General features: G+C 35.5%; 1 protein-coding gene across 2 annotated transcripts in view; it reads left to right on the forward strand.

The window, feature by feature from the left end:
* Positions 1-23,954, forward strand: part of LOC114129680 (zinc finger protein interacting with ribonucleoprotein K-like) — an 88,014-nt gene that overhangs the window by 33,614 nt on the left and 30,446 nt on the right. Inside the window, exons 3-6 of one of the 2 annotated variants that reach the window (XM_050202858.1) lie at positions 172-327; positions 8,649-8,960; positions 9,814-9,983; positions 23,660-23,829. In XM_050202858.1, the coding sequence (XP_050058815.1) occupies positions 172-327; positions 8,649-8,960; positions 9,814-9,983; positions 23,660-23,829 (808 nt within the window). The remainder of the gene's footprint in view (positions 1-171; positions 328-8,648; positions 8,961-9,813; positions 9,984-23,659; positions 23,830-23,954) is intronic. The other variant, XM_050202857.1, reaches the window with a different exon arrangement.

Here is a 23,954-nt window from a genome sequence, read left to right on the forward strand (position 1 = left end):
ATTACGCGATTATATTCGGGTATCTTGCTGAACCTGTTCGGGATTTAACACCGTGTGTGGATTTATGGTCGGATCGAGAGTTCGCGCGTGTATGTGAACCGAGACCAAGAACCGTCGTGGTTTCATTGCAGTTATTTTTTTTATGATTATTATTTTGTTTTTCCTAAACAGGCGAACCTATGTACGAAGTGATCAAAAACATACCCGCTAACACAGAATTGATCGTGCATTACCTACCGGAACGACCAGAAGAGATATTCTTCATGCCTGCCGTCCACTATTTAAGAAATACATTGTACAGACGCACGATGGACACAATTCTAGAAGGTAAATTACTATATTATAATTATTGTAATAATCATTACCATCATTGTTGCTTATAATGCCCCAGTCGTAGATTGAAGTCTCTGCAAAGCATAGATAGTACATACGTCGTCGCGCGTGTCTCCTGGGTCATGCGAATGCCGATGATAGTCGATAACGCCAGCTGTATTTATATAATTATTATTTTAACGCGAACCGCGATCACCGACTTTTAGTCGATACCAACTTTCCGAAAGCGGTGAAAATCGCGACGTGAATTCTTGACCTTCCGATAAGGCCGACGGTATTTGCAATATTTAATCAATCGTGTTTTTCTCGCGAGTTTTTCTCGTGCATTTTTTTATGCACATTTTTCGTATACTCATGCTCAAGTGCATATATAACTTCAATGCTCCATTAAACAGCTAATAGTTAGTCTGTTCACCTGATCGGTGAACGTTTTGATTAGAATACATAATTTTATCGATACAATTCGAAATATCTGTTCAAGTTATAGCGGCTTATTATTGTTTTATGCCGTTTTTAGTTTTTACTTATAGGTGTCTCCAACATACTTTATATTAAATGGGTTTAATGTAAAGCAACGATCGTTGCTTTAAAATTATCGATGTTTCAATGACATCTATTACACGCAATAATACGACTGCTGCGATGCCATCACGTTTCTAGAATTTTTACGACCAAGAACGAGCAACTGCTGTGTCGGGACGTCACGCGATCGAAAGCGCGATGGTCTGTTAAATATTATAATGCGATATATTATATTATTATACGTACCTATCATAACGTGCGGATCGTTATTATACATAAAAACGGCGGTCCACCGTCGGCAGGCGATCCCGAGCGCGCACGCGCGTTGAGATACGATCTTAATATCGTAGCGGGAATTTTCGATTTTTTGGAATTGACGTCGTCCGCACGCACGCACGCACACTCGAAACGATCTGGGTCCGGCGTCAGACCGATCTAGATAAAAATTACGTCGGACCGATTACGAGCGTTCTCATGGCGGCATCGGCGGCGGTGGCGGGAACGAGCGAATTGCAATTGTCAGTAATTGAAGTCGGTATATAGGTACCTACCGTGTATAATAATAGTAATGTAATATATGCAAATGGCCGACTAATTGAACCGCGGCGGTCCTTTGCGCGGGATCGCGCCCATCGGTGGTTTTACGCGAGCGCGGACAAACAGAAGCCGATCGGAAGTATTATTATGATAATATATTATACGTGAAAGGCGGCGGCGGCGGCGGCGGGGACGACGACAACGACGACAATAATTACATCGGGATCGCGATACACATATAAACATATACATATATATGAATGTGTATAGGTTAGGTACCTATACTTATAACTACAGAGATACGCATAGTTTTATATTATGTGTACGCGCACATATAGACGAATAAACGAACACCGGCGGCGGCGGAAAACAATGGGATCGTCGGCGCCTTTGAGACCCGAGGGGGACCCCGCCGGAATGCCATATTTATCTCTGGCGGCCGCCACAATATATAATATCGCCAAGGTGACGCGGCGGCGACGGGGCCGACAATTCGGTGCATTCCGTCCGGTGACACGACTCCGCCATTATAACCAGCCGGCAGCAGCCCCAGCGAAGCGGTCCGATTGATGCACGCGATGCATTTTTGCATTTTATTCGTACATTAAATGCAATTGTCTCGTTGCTCGTCGTAGTCCGCCACAATGGTCGTCGTTCGTTGCATTACACCCCGCTACCACCTCCACCACAACCACCACCACCCGCAAACAACGACCGGACGTTGTCGAGTGCCTACACACACGCTGGCGGGACGATCGTCGATATATAGCGTGATTTATCGATACCTAAACCAAACTATGTATGTACGAGTATAAAGCCGGTCTGGGACTTTGTGCTTACCGTGTTACGCGCGACCAGGTTACGATTTAATTTTTCGATCTCGAAGATCGCTCGCCACGAGCGCAGCGTATTTGTTCTTTCAATATATTATAGACTCGTCTCCACCGCATGTCGTGATCGTTATATGCGTGTAGGCCGAGACACATTTCGTCATATTCGTACAATATTAATAATAATGGTAATGACGTACAAATCGTCAGCAGTGTAATTTATACGATTCCAATATTATAATATTATTTCGAGTTGTCAATAATACACAACACCGCCTGCTGCGCGATAATCGTAGAAAGTCATGTAGATATAGTAGATACCACTATTATACATAGATTATAGATACAACGCTGAACGCGTGTAATTTGTGGCTCCAGGATTCATATAAAATGTAATATATTTTTACTCATATATTATACCCATGTATACTATGTATATATTATTCATACACACGTAGTACGTGTATGTGTACGCAGTTGCACACGTTGAACGTGTCGGTCCAATTAAAACTACAGATCACTTAAAGAAGAAATGACAGTTCTTCAAATAAACACCATTATATAGATATTATTTTTCATCCGTTTCCAATAGTAATTACTTTATAAAAACGTTTCACCTTGTACAAGTTGCTGTATACACGTATCCGGATGCCAGAGATCTTATTCCTGTACATTCTCATTTGGTAGAAATAATCTACTGTCTCTGATGTACAGTGATCTTATTAATAATAATAATACGAATTATTAATGCAAAATAGCAATGGACTCTGCATAAATAAACAAAGCAATCAAAATGTTATCATAATAATGATAATTATATTATTCGATACCATGGATTGAACCGTAACGACAATATTTCCGTTATAGACAAATCGTGAGTTAAGTCAGTTCGATATAATGTTACGTAGCTACTGTATTTTAAACTGACAATTTAGATATTCACGAGCACTGAGAGAGAAAAATTATAACTTTATTCATTCTGCAGCTTCTTGTGTCCAGAAAGACCAGCCGACATGGCAGGCAGCTATTGTGACGGTCGTCGTGAATCGAGTCCACGTGAATACTGTACGCAACAATAATAATATTATTATACGCTCAGCATATATAATATATAATATAATATACGCAGAGTGAAAAAAAAAATTGAAGAAACGCACGCGCGTTCCGGAGATCTATACTCGAAGGTCCGCAGCGTGTCGGTCCGACAGTATTTTTTTTCCCCGCTGAAAGGAATCGGGTTGGCCGCCGCACAAAAGAAGAACGGTCCCGTCCAAAAAGTCATTGCAATAAGGAGTTGAGTTCTCCTTTCAATTTCAAAACGTGACGTCTGCAATAATGACCCACAAATGCGCGGGGCACACTTCGTCGGTCGGGCCATTGTCTCGGGATAACACCTCGTTTCGTCAATCTCTAAATCTCGACACGAAATCAGTGGCACCGCGTTCCTCGTGCCACCTCACCGCCCCGCTAAAACCACGCGCGATCGTTTGCCACCGCAGGACTCGCGGGTTAATCTCCTAATTCATTCTTCTCTTCGTTCACTACCATCATCACTCGGTCACTGTGCTCGAAAACGGGAAGAACTACACGTCCACTCTGTATAATATTATACTCATATTACACACACACACACACAGTGCGACTATAGTATCGACTATTGTAAACAAGAGTGGTGTGCGCCTTCAACCGTGTGCGCTATACGTGTGTACCTATTTTTTTTCATTTATCTCTCCTCTCGCGGGGCCGAATCTAACAAGCGTGTACATTAGGCACGCACGAGCCGCGTCCGCATCAACAATGCATTACGATTTCCCTCCCAACTCCCCCCATCCAGCACTCCCCTCATCCACGCATCACATCGACGGTCGTCTTGGCTCCCGAACGGTTGGACCGGCTAATTACGTTTGGTGACTGGAGGAGAGGGGTTCATGCTCGTGTCCGCCAGACTGGCGGAAAAACGGCCGACAAACTATAATATTATAATAGCTGACTCGAAATGCGAGTTGTTGTGAAATACTATACATAGGTATATATATTTATACATCGACAAACACACGAAATAATAGTATTATATTATACACAGCCGCGGCGAATCGCGTCAATATTATACGAAATCGTTTTTAGATCGACTATCCTGTGCAACATGTTATAATGGATAATATATATCACATTATTTGATACTATATACTATATTTATAAAACTTGATATAAAAAACACATACCTACACTATGCATACGCCTCCACATCTATTATAGTATGTCGATGATACGCGCTCACGACGTTACGAAACGATTTCGTTAATTACGTGTATCCATATACTGCAGCTGATGATGTGATTAACAAACGTGTAACAAATATTCGTTTCATTGTACCAACGATTTTGAACGATTTTTTTCCAATCTATAACGAAAATTGTATAACATAAGAGTTAAAACAAACCTCAATAATTATTTCGATCGCCATAATCATAATAATATCATATTATACTCCTTTGTAAATACTTTATTTATTTACTTAGACATACGTCTTTCCAAATTAACTGTTTTTGGAAATTGAAACAAGTCTATAATTATTTTGTTCTGTCCACTTAAATACGTTGTATAATATACTTGATTATTTTCGTTATTGTTTTTTGAATGATTTTTTTTAATTAGGTTACCTGTATTATGTATACCTACGTACTATTCTAATGTTTTTATTAATTTTATGTATGCATTATATTATATATTATTCTTTCCTCTCTTTATTTTTTTTGATTTATATAATCGATGTCTCAATGATATTAACATAGTACATTATTATGACGTTACCCACGTTCAAAAAAGAATTTTCAAGTCCTTTAATTTTGTACACACGTACATTTTTTAATGAGTAGGTACATCACCATTGTAATAACGAATACTACTAGGTACTTTTTTAAAATTAATTTATATATTTGTTTGCTTAAATCTTTTAAAGGATCTTGTTTATTGTGGTGATTATCTATTAAAAACGAACGCAGTCGCCGAAATTTTCACATTGATTTTTCATATTATATTTTGGTCCATCATATGTTAAAGTATTGAATAATCCCGGTAATTCTGCGTAATGCGATGCGACAATCATAAAACTATTGTTTCGAACAAGCGAGGTCGCTCGACGACGTTTTCGGAGCGGTGCAGCGTGGGCCCAGAGATTGACACGGAGTGACCTTGTCCCTAGCCTTATACGCCGGTACCATACAATATGTTATATTATAATATTAAAACGATACGTCGATACGTACGTCGTCCTGTTTACGGCTACTTGAATAAATTAATATCGCGTAAAACGGCCTCGAACGGCGTGTGAATAAAAAAAAAAATGCGACACTGCAACGTTATTGCAGTATAATAATGCGTTTATCGGCTCGATACATAATATTATATTATATTACCATACATACTAATAATAATTATATTATTTATATTTATATTAAATATACTATACTGGACAGCGTAATACATGAATACTGAACACATATACATGTTGCATTGAGTTTTCTTAATAATGTCGTATGCGTAAATACTGTAATATTATACGTAATAGCATAATAGGTATACAACATTAACGACAAGCCTCTGCATCGAATTTGTAACTCACGGATCCCATCTAGTAATCGATGTGTGCAGTCAACATACTATAGATAAATATAATTATTATATTATTATCTAACTTGGACACTCGTAAAACGTGTGGAGAGATAAGGAGACGGAATGAAAAATCAAAATTGAAAATATATCTAACTATACGGAATCCCGAATGATATACGCGTGTACATCGTGAGAGTATATAATATACGTATGATATTATATAGTAGGAAAAAATGGAGACTGAATACGGTCGATACGCGCACACACGCTTACACTCGAACACATATATGTACATGTCCAAAGACCAATATCGTTGTATAATAATGCGTACGGTTTGTCCATTGTTCTGGTGGCTATTGGTGATTGTACGGCGGCGACAATATATATACGCGAGTGTTATATATTATTATTATTATATATATGTGTGGTAGACACTATTATACATATACATATACATATATATACGCGTACTTGCGTACCTACGTACCTATACCCCGTAGCTGAGGCGGTACTCATTTCCAAACGGTAGCGGCACGTCCTTCTATTGTTTGGCCGCCACCGCCCGATCGTCGTCGGGCGCGGGTATTGTCCTCAACTCTTCTCATCCCCCGATCTACTCGTTTCTCCGAGATGGTGACACGGACTTGATTTGCGTCCGTCTCTTCAATGTACTTATACATATATATATGTATGTGTGCATGTGCGGGAATATAGGTATATGCACACGTACCTATATAGGTGTATTATATACGCGGTGGTCGTCACGCGAGACTGGGACGGAGAAAAACCGAGCGGCGTATCTACATATAAAGTATAATGTATTATACTGAATGCATAAGCATGCAACATTTTATATCGGAAAATCAACGAATCGCCTAAATAATTGCCACTACCAACCAAAATCCTGAAGAATAAATGATGATTTACGAAAATCAATTTTTTTTTTCTATAATGTTTTGAGATAACAAAATAACATTTTTGTGTAATTACAAACAAAAAAAAAACACCTTAATCTTTTAAGAAAAAAATAACAATTTTTATTTGTTGTTGGTAAGGTTTGGTGAGAGATTGCGTGGAAAGAATGCACCTCCGATGAACCATTTAGTCTACGCACGCCCGTCATAAGATGATAATAATATTAATATTATATAGTATGCATATATTATATGATGTACCATGTAGTTATAATAATATCCATTTATATTATAATACCTATCTCCTGATCTAAGAGCATGAACGAGTTTTTTCGTTCTATTTTTTTACGATTGCTATAGGTATTACGTGCGTTTTCAACGTGCGATTCAGAAAAATATATAATAATGTGAAAAATGAAATATTATACAAAAATAATAACATAATATAGTCGCACACGAATACGCGCGTCACGTACGACGAGCATATAAACCACTTTATGGTAGGGTTGTTCGAATACGTCGTTATTATAATATAATATACATTTTATCGTAACTATCATATAGGCACTATTGAATATTGATAGACTACTATAATAATCGGCCGTCATCATATTATATAAATATATAATATTATGTTGAACTGAAATATTTGTGATTGTACCTATCTATCGACACCCAAATACATTGGCTACGCGATGATTGTGCGTCCATCTCTTGGACCATCACTGCAAATCTGGTGACTACCGACCACTATATGCATACAACTGTGCATACGAAGGTATGTTTTGTGGGAAGTGGACTGGAAATGTCATTAATTCGACGAACGCGTATCGCAACTCGTGATGGATACTGAACAGTTCCGTTATCGTAGCAGTATAAATACAGTTTTCGGGAACAATACAGATGATTTTATAGAGCTTGGATATCTAACCTAACCTCTTCTATATAATACATATTTACAGTGCCATCGTCGGACGCAACGATTGCCTTACATAATTGTATTGTACGGTTGTGAGGCGAAATAACGTACGCGCCTATTCAAAACGGAAATAATCGACAAATTGTCTTCAAATCAGTGGCCTGATTTTGTCACGGAGGACAAACCCATCTACCTAGATATCAAAAAAATATACTCCTCCGGCCAAAGCGGACATATATCGACGACGTGAAAGCGCGTATATCGAATCGCGTATCTACGTATACACTGTACGGGACGCGACACGAACCGTTTCCATCCAAATACGAATATAAATTGACTCTCGTACGCCGTACGTACCTATATAATGTATGTATAGAGTAATAATAATAAGCAACAGAATATATACGATCGACTTGGCGAGATTATCGTTTTAATTGGAACTATAACGACAGACGAGACTACGGTGCCACGGTGGCTTTTGCTCTGGTCCGCACGGTATAATAATAATAATATAATCGACCGCGGTATAATAATATTCACGTCGCCGTAATCACAATGTATCTATACCTATAATGCATATTGCGTAGGTACCTATAATAATAATATATTTTAATAATGACGCGAGTCGAATCTAATCTAAATATATTCAAGCACAAAGTCTATTTTACAAAATTTTATTGCAAGAGAGAGCAAAAACAACATTTAAATGAACTCGCTTTTTATATTATTTATAAATGTGTATTACCTATACTCTGATTTATAATTTAGTATTAAGCTACACAAATTGTGGCGTCATGAAGACTATAATATTAAGCATGTATAAGTAATCAAAAACTGAAATTTGAAAAAACAAAACTTTTCAGTTATTGATGCTTTTTACAACACACCATAGTCACTCGAAATATACTTATAGTACCTATCCTTATACAATATATTCAATTTATTATCATCAGATATTTTTAAATTATTTGATTTTTCCAGATTCACCGTTGGACTTATCCATGTCATTACTTTCCCGGGCGTTTGGCACGTCTTCTGCATCATCAGCGTCTTCCCCACCCAGCGGACTGGACACGGACGAACGCAAGTCACTGTCCGGTGAATCATCATCGGCTAACTCTTTATCTGGCGACACAGCATCGCTGGACCACAACGTAAACATGATCGTGTGTAACACAACTCCGGTAAAACCGAGACCATTCCGTGGCGAGCGCACCCTTCTACCGTGCGAGGTCTGCCGCAAAGCTTTTGATCGACCGTCGTTGCTCAAGAGGCACATGCGTACTCACACCGGTACGTTTATACAAATTATTATGTATCTCTGTATGATTTATTTGATCTAAATACTGATACACTAATTTATATGTTAATTTTTTCTGGTTTTGTAACATTTTACCTGCATGGTTTTCATTTTCCTGCTATATGGACATGTGGTCAGTGTGGCGCTCTGAAATATCTGCAATTGCAGCTGCTAAATTTAATTCTTTTATTATTGAATTGTTTGTATTTTATATAATTAATATATTCAATGTTCATATTCATTAATATAAACATCATACCCCATTCTATATTAATATAAATCACATAAGATAAAATGACGTATTTTTATATATTTTATATACATCATACATTTATAATAATAATATCTATATTTCCATAAAATGCACGTTATTATAGGTATATATCATTATTGATGTGCATTTAACGTAATAACTTAACGCATACCTATAATAAAATGTGATCTGAAGATAATTTCGCTTTCGATTGAAAAAAAGCAAAAAGCTGGCGCAGAAAGCTTATTACAACAACAACTCTGGCAACTTGCGTATATACAATAATAGTATACAACTGGTTTATAAACATCGGCGGTTACGATAATCTGTGTTGTTATTTCTTAAGACCGAATGACGGTGTTTTTCTTCTTATTATTTACATTTTTTTATTATTTTACTCAACTCACTCTTATATTCGATTCCCACGGCCCGCTGCTTAGATCAAAATCTAAAATCTACTGGATTCTGTTAACAACATTCAAGCGCCAATATAACACTCAGTATTAAATATGTAGCTAAACAAAGTGTAAAAAATCGTTTCTTATAACATTATAATACTGTCGTTTTATAACCAACGTTTTCTAACTCTGCAGGTGAAAAGCCGCACGTGTGCGCAGTGTGCAATAAAGGTTTCTCCACATCGAGCTCATTGAATACTCACCGGCGAATCCACAGCGGTGAAAAACCACATCAGTGCGGAGTCTGTGGAAAACGATTCACAGCTAGTTCTAATCTATATTATCACCGAATGACTCACATAAAGGTAAGTCAACTTAACGTTTTTTTATTTTAAACTAAAAAATGTTTTTTTTGTTTAATATTTTATCCTCATAAAATCATTAGAATCATTAGAAATAATATTAAAACAAATTGTCCATCGATATATAACATTTTTTTTTTGACGCTCGCTTAACGATGTTTATTAGATGTTTATGCTATTCAATAGTAATATTATATCCATAGTATACGTATATATAATATAGTTTGTAGTAGAGCATAAATTACCCAGTTCGGCCATTATAGAAGGCCAATAAAACCAGACCGTTGACCTCTTATTATAATGACGTCTCTAATACGATCCAACACATGAAATTGTTCACGACAGATTTTTTTCTCCAAATATTATACACCTATTAAAATCGTTTATTATAGCTAGTCAGCTATTACTATATATCATATAGTCATTATTTCCGGTGAATGTTCCATTTAAATTTGGCTTTTAACTGATAATAAATTGAATTCTTGTGTAAACTATACAAATTTCAATAAATAAAACTTAAGTTTTAAAACAGATTCAATTTTGATATCTTTAAATCAAAATATTGTATTTATAGTTTTTATTATACATCATTTTAAACACGTATAACTTTATTATCATATTATTATCATAATTGTTTTAAATATTATACAGTTTTATATATTACTATATACCTGTTAATAACACGAATAAAAATATTGATAAAAGTGCGATAATCAATCATAATATTCGAACAGTGGCTCGCGGTAGAATCGACTTACACTATAACGTTTTTAAGAGTCTCGTCGTGTACATATAATAATAATCGTATTATTAATATTATTAACATACCCATAAACCGTCGGCCGGTTAACAACTAAACCATCGTGACTGTAATACAAGAGAGGGCTAAAGACAGGATCCACACCGCTTCGGTCTTCCGTATATATGTGTGTGTACTGTATATTATATATATACATATATATGACGTTTTTAATGTTTTAAGACTCACGCAAGATTATGGGTCTTTAATAATACGTCTGAACCAGTCTGTGGGGCATACAGATTATTATTATCTCTGTGCGCGGTGGATTGGTTAGTGTATATAGATTTTTTTCAAACTCAAATAATTATTATACACGGAATTAAAATTAAAATCGTGTGGAACACGTAACACCGAGCTACTTATTTGTGGCCAGGTCTCCGCGCGCCGAGATGGTGTCCGGATACTGGTGGTTCAGTTTCGTGTTTTTTTCTTATTTTATTATTATTATTATTATTATGTGCTCGCAATTTAAAAAAAAATAGTATATATTAGTATAATAAACCAGAATGGTTTTTAATATTTCGATCAATTTTGTCGTAAACACGAAGGAAAAAGTGGTTTCAACGTGACTCCAACCTTTATATTATTAGATATATATTATTATAGTGTGCATTTGGTTGTATTATAGTTTAAATTTGGAACCAAAATTCATCTCGTATAACCGGTTGACGGCGATAGGACGTATATTATATAGTTGCTGCACTCATATACAACCACTCATCGCAGGATCGGTTGCGATTCTCTTCACTTGTGTGTACTGTCTAATATACTAAATACGATATATATATTATTAGACATAACTACGCGTCGATCACCTGATGTGTGATCATTTTCCTGAAATTGTTGGTATAATATAAGTATGATATATCAACGGTGAATGAAATATGATACAGGTATAAAGTGACAACAGCGTCACGTTTATGGTTCCACACGAAAATCATTATTGTGGGACAAGATCGTTATTTTAATTATTCATTTAGAAATGGCTAAAATCTCTAAACTAAGAGGAAGAAATGTAGAAGAGAGGAGAGTATGGTGGCTCTACAACCTTAATTGAAATATGTACTAAACTTTTACCTTTACTGATTCAAATAATTATCTAACTTAAAACCCCATAAACTCTAAACGTATTCGGGTAGTATACGCCGTATAGTATAAGCTTAAATTCATCCCGTGTAGCTACCTAATCAAGAACTAAATGTACCGTAAGATCAACTTACAACTGGAGCACAGTTGTTACAGTTATAATAGTGTTGTACTATACTATTATGTGTATACGTTTTGATGCAAATATTTACATGTACCTGTTTAATTATCGTAATAGTATACTGCGTGAAAGCAGTAAAAGTAGAAATATTAAAAAGATAATTTATAGCTAGCACTATCGATTCTATCAAACATGAAAATAATCCAAACAATATAACACTCAATCGTCTCGAACAAAAATATTTGCAACTCCACACAATATTATCCACAATATTAAATATTCTCCAAAGAAACAGCGAACGTGTGCATTTTTCTGAAACACACATTCTTATGCAGAACGAATATACACGCCATTAGCCAATGAATATGTATCGACTTAAGTGGAAAAATAAAATAAATTAAAGACCGATCGAATGGAATAATGAAAACATCAAAAATCCGTCAAACAAAACATATCCACCACCGGCCATCTCTAATCGACTCACACTTGACAAGGTAACGTAGGCTATAAAAACTGTTTTATAAGTAATATTTTTGCAATAAGAAAATTAATAACTTACATAGAATAAATTTAAAAATATATCATTTAAATAAACATTTAAAAAAAAATTGTTTGACAAAACAGATAACATTTTTCTTAAAACGTAGTGCGCCATACTTCGGGTCATCATTATGTTTCATACCAATATTATATAATATTATGTGCGGATGGCGACACAAAATTGAGTTGATCGGGAATCGTTCAAAATCGAACTTTAAATCGAAATTTGTATTTATGATATTATACGCGTCAAAAAAAGTACCTAAGCGTAACAATCAAAAACGCAAAGTTCCATAAATATGTATAGGTATTATATTGTGGTAATGGTTACTAACTAAACGACTTCGTGAATTCCGGTCTCGCGGCCCATAAATTATTATTGTTATAATCACCTTACAATATGTATGGGCGGGGAAAACACCGGACTCGAAGTCGACGGCGGCAGATGTGTCGACGGAGTCGGTACATTATATTATTGTACGCAATATATTATATAATATATTATAAATGCGCCTTGGACACGCAACGCGCAGTGATAAAATATAATGCGAACGGCACGCCACACGACTCCGCGTCAACAATAATAACGACACAACGATGTATTATTATTGCAATTGGTGATGTGAAAAAACGGTGATAATTATTATATTATTGAAAATTGAAATCACCGTATTAATTGCTCTATGTGTACGTCTATACGCGTGTTGAAAATAAGAACTGTCAAAGGATATCGCGGCTGGATTATCACAACAATGTTGGGTATTAATTTGAGATGATAAATTAATGTAGCCCCAATATGTAATTGACAAGAACATATAGCAGGTTAACTTTGTGCCTACAATGAAATATAACAATTCTGTACAAAATTTTATTTTTCAACTTACGACTTCAGCACATCATTAAAATACTTCAAATAACAAAAAAAATTAGATGCCTGTAATAAAACTTATTAAAAATGAAGTTAAATAATAAATATTTAATATTTTGTATCGTCACAGAATAGTTCTCGAATGCTACAACTAGCCAATAAGGCAACAAGTAGAATAAAATTGGAAAAATCAACGGTATTGATTAAATCCAAAGCACTATAAACTGTGGTGAGTATGCTTAAAAAAAACCATCATCATAATATACTATAAACGCAGAGAATAGAAGGGATCGTGATCGATGTATTGTTATTATGTTGTAATGCACTTTATGAAAATCGATTGGCGCGACGTGTTGTATACACTTGTGCCGCTCATGGTCAGAGCGCCGGACGGTCGTGCAACATGCGCACCTTAATCGCGGCTATAAAAATATGATCATCCCGTGCGGTGTACCACTGCAGCTGTGTCGTTTCTTCTCCCGCCACAGCAAGTATCTTACTACACCGCACTCACTCGCCAGCGATGACTGTTATCCGCCGTGGGAACTGCGAGGGTATTTATATTTATACACATATACATGTACAATATATATACGATGTTATCCGGACCGTATCGCGTCTTATCGTTGTCACGTATCTCCATCGTATATTATATTCGGGTGCAAACTACGGTTGTATTTCGCTCGTGGCGAGAGGGGAGGGTGAGCAGCTGATGACCAGCACACGACCGTTTCTTCGGTATTTATGAGGTATATATCGGCTACACATTGTAAGCATATTATATGTGTGCAACCATCTCCTTCGGTCGCATACGCAATACCGTGGTCACCGTCCACCGATATCAATAACAATAAATATCAATAATAATAATAATAAATAGGTAATATTATGTACGAAGTACCACATTTACTATAACCGTTATTACTGCTGTTGCACGTTGTACACATAACCGCGTACATTTTATATAGACATGGATAAGCGGCAATCGGTGCAAAGGAGAAAAAATTGAACCACGAGTAATACGATCATGGTGAATGCCATATAAATGTGCATTATGGAAAACGTATAATACGAGTCAGGCAATCATATATTATATAATCGTACGACAAGATCGCCGGCGAGGAAATTCAGTGTGACCGAAGGGAACGAGAAAATTCTCGATATACAACGATATATCTATGGTAAAAAATCATTTCAAAGATGTCATTCATTTGAAACAGAGCTAATAATAAGAAAAAAATATTACTAAATTGTAATCGTAGAGTCAATACAGAGCTGTCAAGTTTATTAAATTTGATCGGTAACAAAGCGCTTACCGTGACCTCAAACACGCTCGTATTATTTGCGTGTATTATCTTATCACATGATTATCATAAAGGTTTATAGCGGTGATAATCGATTTAATTTCCGGAAATTATAACCGGACGTCTTGTTGGCGCTAATATCGCGGGTGTGGTTGAAGGATGTACGATTCAGGGGTTCCGAGTCGAAGTCCGTGACGACCAAAGGGTCGTATATTTTATATACATATATAGAACACGTTCTCCGCATTATAGTTAACTGAAGAACGACATCATTTTGTGCACCACCGACAATCAGATAATAATAAGTAATAAATATACGTTTTCCTGACCACCATAGTCGTCTATCCATAGTGTACATACTCGTGTATAATTAATATAGTGTACATATATTTATACAATTGTAGGTAAAGTGTCGAGGTCAAAAACCAGCGAACCGAAATACACAATGTACGTGCATAACACGCATAGTAATATATAAAACTGGTATACGTAAGACGCGCGGGAAAAGAAAACGAGACCATATGACTTCCTGTATATAGGTACGAGAACACTAGGAAAACGGTAGCCACCAGTGCGCAGCGTAAGAGTGCATTGTAGTGAATCTACCCTCGTCCGGCTTGATGCCCGAACGACACCTGAGTGAGGGCAGCAAGAAGGCTTAAATAAGAGGCGTTTTTCAAGAGACGAAAAGTTGCAAAATCATCGTCGTCTATCGTGTGTGCAGTGTCGTCGAGTGCAGCAGACGGGTCCATTAAGAAAGAGGAAGAAGTGTACAACTAAAGTATTCATGTATAATATATATATACATGTACAATATATACGTGTGGAGGCCGTCAGAAAAAAAACACTAATGACCGGCTTGCGGTCCGGAGGAAATCGTAATTTGACGGCGCGGCGGCGGGCGGAGCGCGTGCCACTTAAACGCGAGCGCGCGCTCGACAGACGAAACCGATTGAATTGAAAACGATTATATTATTATTATATTATTTATTCTATTCGAACAACAATCGTAGGCTGCTGCGTTGGACTGCCGCCTTGTGCGTATAAAACTATATAGTATAATACGCGTATGCATACGACAGTAATGGTGGAGGTAGGGATGAGACGTAGTAACAAAACGTTTCCGGCGTTGATGCAGTAGCGTCTCTACGAGACTCTATAATTTCTAATAATATATACGCTGATAATAATAAAAATAATAATACGTCTATACCTGTATTACATTTATATAATAATATAATACAGTCTTTATAATATACTACGTCCGTCGACAGTACTGTAGAAAACACAATGCGGCGTCGTCGAAAACTACGAAATTGAAATTGTTAAATTCTCGCCATTCGTTTCTGTTCCCGACGTACTAAATACTCGTATTTATTCATCTACTGATTACACGCATTACTTTTACAATAAATTGCATTATGCAGACACAACACAGCAACTACTTGACTGTAGTTTAAACTCTTTCAAGCAACAATTTAGCAGCTCTCCGTGGCAATTCACCTGAATTTATATAGTTAGTTCAATATTAGTTGAATAAAATATATTATGATCGTTGGTTACAACAACAGATTGTTGAGCTGTCTCCATATACATATTATTATAATAACCTATTATTACCTAAATTTATTAAATTCCTCGTTACAGTGATCAAACTTGAAATATTATCACGATTAAATTCGGATTAAAACGTGTGGGCTCCCGATTCTTTGCACTGTAGGTGGGTATATTATATAAACACGCCATATTAACAATAAACATACATATTATGCCGGAAACCAGATTAACGTTTTATTATATTTATATTTATAAACAATATATTAATACCATAATATGCATTTTTTTATTTCTTCCGGATAGATCATTAAGTTTTTTTTTAAAAAAAATTTTTTTTGGTACACAAACTGTTTAAATGTAAAATATCGATTTTGCAAACTTAGACATATTTACATACGCTATAGATATTTCGTACTCAAGACAATAAAATTTGATTATACATTATACATTATTATCTTTCCATACTAAACATACCACTCAAAGATAAACCACTTATCTGGAATCGAACAATTCTAACCGACAATGCTATAATATTATAACGTAACCGTCTGTATCATATATATATATATTATACATAATACCATACCTAGCTGACACGCATATTTTTGTCAGGTGCACCTCGGAGCAATATTGTTGTAAGTTCGTATTATTATTTCTTTATTTTTTTGTCGGCCAACTGTCGCGCAACAATACCAGAGAAAAAAGCAATTACATCACGTGCGTGTTATTTTTTTAAGGAAATGACTGTGTATCGTGTGCACTCCTATGTATATGTGCTGGGCGTTTGAAGAGCAATTTCCTATTTCACAAAACCATATGGCGTTTCCTTGTATATATGCGTCTATGTGTATGTGTACGTCTTAGTCGGGGCGCTGGCGGCGGATCGTAACAATCGCTATTATCTTATTCTTCTACTTCCCTTCAACAATAAAAAGGGTTTCTGACAGACCGGAACCCCGTGAAAAAAACACATATTTCTTGGACACGGTCCGAGAAACAATTCTCACAACACCCCCACCCTCTGCAGGCGAAGCGATCGGCAGTGATGATGACTAGACTCACGTGCAAACGGATTGCCGATTTATATACGAATATAATAATATAGATAGGTAGTAAGTACAGAGCACATAGCCCGGTGTGCGGCATATAATATAATATCAGAAACGTATGAGCATTGGACACATTTCACCGTATCTAATATATCGTTATATGTGTATACATATATATTGTATACGTATTGAATATATATTATATTCTTCTAAATAATAATATATGCGAGAAAAAAACATTGGCTACGGTGTTTCGATCTCGTTAAAAAGCGAAAAAACCCGTTTGTAGCCGGTGAATAAAATTCAATGTGAAGCGCATTTTCATTCCTCCAAATCTTTCGGTGTTCGTCTGTTTTGCGCAATAGTGTATATTATTTTGCCAATATCACATGAAAACATTATTGTTCCAACCTAATATATGTTATTACACTATATATGTATATATGTATTATATGTATTATATATATATATGTGCCGATAAGGCGATATATTATACAAGCATACAGTAGACACCCACCTACCATATTTATCAAATTAAATAATAATATATTCTCGTGTAATCTTGTTCGCACGACAGGAATGACCGATCACGGTATAAAATAATTTACATTTTTTTCCCAGCCACTTCGAATCGTTTACGCGGCGTTTGATATTTTTAATCAAACGCGTGGCTGACGGCGACGACGACAACGATTAGAGACTGTACATAATAAACGCGTGTGTATAATATATTATTTTACTGTGAAAACAGCAAGCGACCAGTTTTTTCTCCACTCTTTTCCTACCCTCCTCGACGATCCTGTAACACGAGATTTACCATAAATGCGATTTAAAAATATCCGCCACCCGATAAAATAATAAGTACGCCATCATAAAACGAGGTAGATAAAACAAATCGATGCGACGATCCAGCACAGCAGTAATCATTATTTAGTATAATATACAACAAAAAATATAATAAATGCATATAATATATAAGCGTAAAAAAATACATAACGAAAAGTAAATAATAGTATTATGTATAGTGGCAACCTATATGTGTCCATAAAGACTCAGAAAACGGTGCATGACGTGTCTAGAGTAACAGAAGCTACAGTTTACTGACATAATTTTATTATCATGCCGTATAATAAAAAATGTATTTAATAGTCAGTATTATTGGTAACAAGTAAAATTATTATTTCGACAATCGGAATTTGTCTACTGATATCGTGTTATTTAAACATTTTATGATATACGTCATAATTGCGTGTTTATAAAGTATCATATATTGTGGCGGTGGCAGTAATCTGCTGTGTACATATATTATATTGTAATAATAATATAATATATATATATAAATATTGTACATTACACGTTCACCATATATAGATATACCATGAAGGCTCGCGCGGCCGATCAGAATTGATTATTATTATGATCATTATTGTACAGCGGCCTAATAGTGAAAACATGTCGGATCAGCTCCCATTTGGTGTTGTAGTGCCCGTCGTCGTATTGATCGTTTTACAATGGGAACAATGGTCTTGCGAAGGGTTCTCGCAGAAGTCGTTTTCAATATGATTATGATTATTATTATTTGAGAAAGACGCGCGGTCTGTACGGTTTCTTTGTGGCTCCCTCCTAGCTCTTCGTCCGCCCCATATATGAAAAGAAAACATTATTATTACTATATAATATGCATGCATTGTTCGCCTTTTGTGCGCAGCTCACACCCTTATACATATATACATATACATCAAACTCACAAGTATATACATATGGTTATAGGTACCTATACTATAGTACTATACTTATATATATTATATTGATCGAATAATTACCGGGCAAGTCACAATTATTAAATTATTATTACAGTTCTTCTTATATATGAATATATATATACAATATAGTAATTCAGGTATTCGCCTTGTGTTCTGTGGACGGGAAGAGTCGGTGGCGGAGAACAGGTGGCGTACCCTTACGATTCGTTCCGACAGTCGTCGCCGGTATAGTACTTTATTCATATGAACGCCGTGTTTACCTCTTACATAATAATAATTATGTATATATATATTGTTGTACGAACGTATTATGTTCAGCTATAACGTTTCGTCCCCGCGCGTTTTCTTCATTAACCGGCGGCGGTCCGTTATGCTTGAAGGCGACCGGGATTGCTACAATAATATATACGTATAATAATAATATTATACACGCGGAGTCCCGTCAAACATAGTATTTGGGTCAGACATCCATTAGGATCCGGCATCACTCCACACCCAATTCCCTCAAGTTACGTCTGTTTCAATCAAATTACATGCGTCCCATATGGATGACGATGATGATGATGATGATAATAATAATAATAATAATGACGAAGACGATGTGTATCTATCCGAATGTACCTACTAAAAACGCTTTTAAATAACTAAGTGCGTATCATACACACGCATAAATGCAAATACACGGAAGCTGCGTATATAATATCAATATGTTTACTATAGCATAGTAAATTATTTCCTTATTTCATCGTTGTGGTACGATGAAGCACTGTTATTAAAGTGTTTACTATATAATATAATTAAACAATATCAGTTATACGCGTATATCTATAATAATTGTATACAACAATAAAATATATTTTGATGTATAGTTTCATGTCAAAAATATTTGACGTCATTTTTGATTGTATAGTATATAGGTAATAACCTGGCAACAAAAAGACTCCATTGTTAATATTATTTACCTACTGAAGCAAGACGTTAAGCTGCGCGCAATCATTGAAATCGTTCGTTGCAAATACAACGTGAACGATCGCGGATAATATAACATGGATAATATAACACGCGCGTCGTTATTTTATATATTAATTAAACAAGTAGCAGGCAGCTACATCGTTATCATGTACACATATCTACGTACAACGGGTACCGAAATATATATATATATATATCAGCTGTAGTTATACATTTATATATACCTATAATATAGAAGACTTTATTACGTTATTTTTTCTCAGCAATAATAAAATCCTGACTATATTGGACCATCGACTCGAAGACTCGTATCGTTGCAAAACAATCGATATTAGTGGTACCTATACTTGGTATTGGGTATTCCTCATTAGTAAAAAAAAAGAGGAAGAAAAAACGCGTCATTGTATTGTTGGGCGAAAAAAATATCAAAAAACCAGACCCGGAGACTTTAACGATGGCTATAGCTACAGTGTTTTAGCATACACAGTTCTATAATATCTCTGCGTATAATGTTCATGTGTAAATATATATATATATTATATACGTTATACACAGGTAATTTATATAATTTATTGCACGGTATACCTAGTCGTGTACCATTCAGACCCCGAATCAATCGAGAGGTTGGTTTTTTTCCCTCGTCCGTATAATACGTATAATATAACATCAAGCTATATATATATATATGATGTATAATATACTTCAACCTCCAGTAGCCCGACGATACCCATCGTCTTCGTCAATGGTCGGCAGCCGGTTTGGTCGGGTGGTTCACGCGAACTGTGTAGGATATACTCACACACAGTCGTGTTCTATTCGTCGTATATATTCGTAATGTACAAACGTGTATCGCGTGCTGCACGAAATAGTGGGGAAACGTGTATATATAATTTAATAAATATATATCTATATTGGTATATTGGTATAGTCGATCGAAACTTCCGATTATTTGAGATTGGACTTGGCCGACGTGAGCGAGCACGTTAGAACGGTACAGCAGTGGATAAAATATGAAAAACTTCCATTCAACGAATAATCTATAAATATTAAATAAATATAATATTATAATACATTTAATAAAACTGTTGTAAAAATCACGTTCAGAGCAAGACGTGTACCGCAATCACGGTTATAACGAAATAATATTATTATACACTACGTAAGAAATGATAAAAAAAAAACAATAATTATTTTCTTTTCTTTTTCGTTTTCTCGTTATGATTATTATATTAAGTGTGTATAACACGTGCATATATATTCGTATATATATATATATTAAGTATAATAATACGAGCGCGCGTCAACGTAATATAAATATAATATACGCTCCGCGTGACGTGCAAGAAAACCGGTACGCGATGATGGAAACACGCAAGTGCCTATAATGTTTCGCGCTCCAGACTCCCCTAGGCCGGATGACCGGTGCAACAACGGCGGCGGCTGCTTCTGCTGCTGCCGTAGATGTTATGGCCATCGGGTCCGTGTCGTGCGGACCTCTCGCGCGACCTTGGCGTGCGCCGAACAGGTGCCGACTTAGCTATTCTCCTCCTCTCCCCACCCCCAAAGCATCCACAACTTCACCAGAAATTAATTTTTCCCTATATTCGTATGCGCGAACGTATCTCGACAATCAGCGGAATAAGTACCTAATATAATTATAGTATAGTAAATACACAATATTATTACGAGGAAGATATATTATACCTCTATCACTTTCCTAAATGCGTTAGTATAATATGTAAATAATAATAAGCCATTTAAATTATATTCGAGTTTCTACCTATTTAAGTTCGTTCGTTTTAAGCGTCGTATCGTCAAAATTTGCCTACGCGCTGGTATAATTTAATATTGTAATAATCAAAAGAATCGCGCGTTTCCGTTTGATATAGGTAGGTACACCTTTTATCTTCCTATATTTATTATATGTATTGTATTTGTAGCCGAAATTTTGTTTTTTCCTCTAGCTGTGTATTTATGGTGTTATAACTGGTACCTATACGTAATATAGATACTACTACTAGTGAACAGGTGTTTGGTGGAAAAAAAAAATAAATACATTTGTTTACTAATTAGGTATGTATTATAGTGACCAATGGTTTGAGAGAACACATAATATAAATAATTATACAACGATAATTTCGCATCGTAGTGTGTGTACGTGCGCCTGTTTAGTATGTGCTTGATGATTCGCAAGCTACTATAAAATGATCACCAGTTTCCCGGGTATATAACATAATGAGGACCAAGATGCGCTTAAGTCGTACCTCATGTATTCATCGTGTGGTTAATTGAAGATTGAATCTTATGCTAAAACAGTTGTAATTTTAAGTCTAGCACTTTTCTTTCGAATTGCGTTTATTACGTATCTATTATATCAATAGCGATCGAGTCACAGTCTTTTTCATTATTTGTAAATATATATTACCTATTACATCAATAATATTCTTATAGATGAGTCCGTTATTTTCCTAAAAACTAAAATTTGATCATTATATTTCTTAATAAAAAAACACAATAATTATTTCAGTACACTATTCATGAATAGACGTAACTATTAAAATAATAATTACCTAAATTGTGTAAAAAACGACCACTTTTTTTTAATTTGTACTGCTCGTGGGCAGACACAACCTCCACGTGACTATTTGAGAGCTTACTCCGGCATATTTATATCCATAGACTCCGCGCGTATCATGTAATATTATCATAATATATAACGTTGCGGAAATATTATAGTGGTGTATATTTTACGCGTAGTCGATTGTAATAATATGACTATATGAGACACGCAAAAGTGCAGAACGATGTATACCCAACTGTATTATAGTACCTATCACATGTTTTAATAGATTATTTTACCCACGAGACCGTAAAATAAATCATTTCGGAACAAACCGTACCTACCTGTAAAACTATATAAACAGTAAAATATAACACTGTATATTATAACGAACATTATGACGCCGCGCACCACAGATAAACCGCGCTGCCGTTATAGTTTTTATATGATGGCCGATAGGTGTGTGTAAAAGTAATATTAAATTATTTATTATTATTGTCCAAACTGTGGAATGACCGACGCCCATGGACGCACTCAAGTCATAGTAGTCTTTCCTCGTGAATCACGTATTTGTATTAAAATACTATATCGTTGATCGTTTTAATTTTTATCGTCGGTTGTTTTACGGGTCAATCAAAATTGCACCCATGACATTATTATTATAATACTCGTATAACCAACCCAAAGTCCGGTGGCTGATGTTTACGATTCGAAATCGACGTCTAGGTATGTTAAAATAATAAATCGCGCAATACCAGTATAATAATAACCATATATATAGGTAGTAGTCGTCGTCGTGGCGACGATCGGTTTTATGACCTAGACGGTAGAAAACGATTATTTTGTATTTAACGTCCTCGTTGAAAACTCAATTAATATCGTCCGTAAACGACCACAACACCGTCCATCGGACTATATACCTATATAAATAATATAAGATGTAGAGGAAAAAATTAGAAAATAATTGTGTATACGTGTGGCTGGTTAAACCGATACATTATCATTAAATATTAATATTATTATTATTATTATTATAACGTTGTGTGTTTGTTTGCAGGAGAAACCACACAAATGCACACTATGTGCCAAGTCGTTCCCGACGCCTGGTGATCTAAAATCTCACATGTACGTCCACAATGGATCGTGGCCTTTCAAATGTCACATTTGTAACAGAGGTTTTAGCAAACACACCAATCTGAAAAATCACTTGTTCCTGCACACCGGTAAGTGAGTTGTAGTTTTTATTATACGTTTTTCTATTTATATATTAGTCGTAATCATATGTTTATTATTTTGCATACATATGTATTATATAAGTATACTGATACTAACAAATTATAATGTATACCACA

The sequence above is a fragment of the Aphis gossypii genome, chromosome 3, assembly GCF_020184175.1.
Source record: "Aphis gossypii isolate Hap1 chromosome 3, ASM2018417v2, whole genome shotgun sequence".
NCBI lineage: Eukaryota > Metazoa > Arthropoda > Insecta > Hemiptera > Aphididae > Aphis > Aphis gossypii.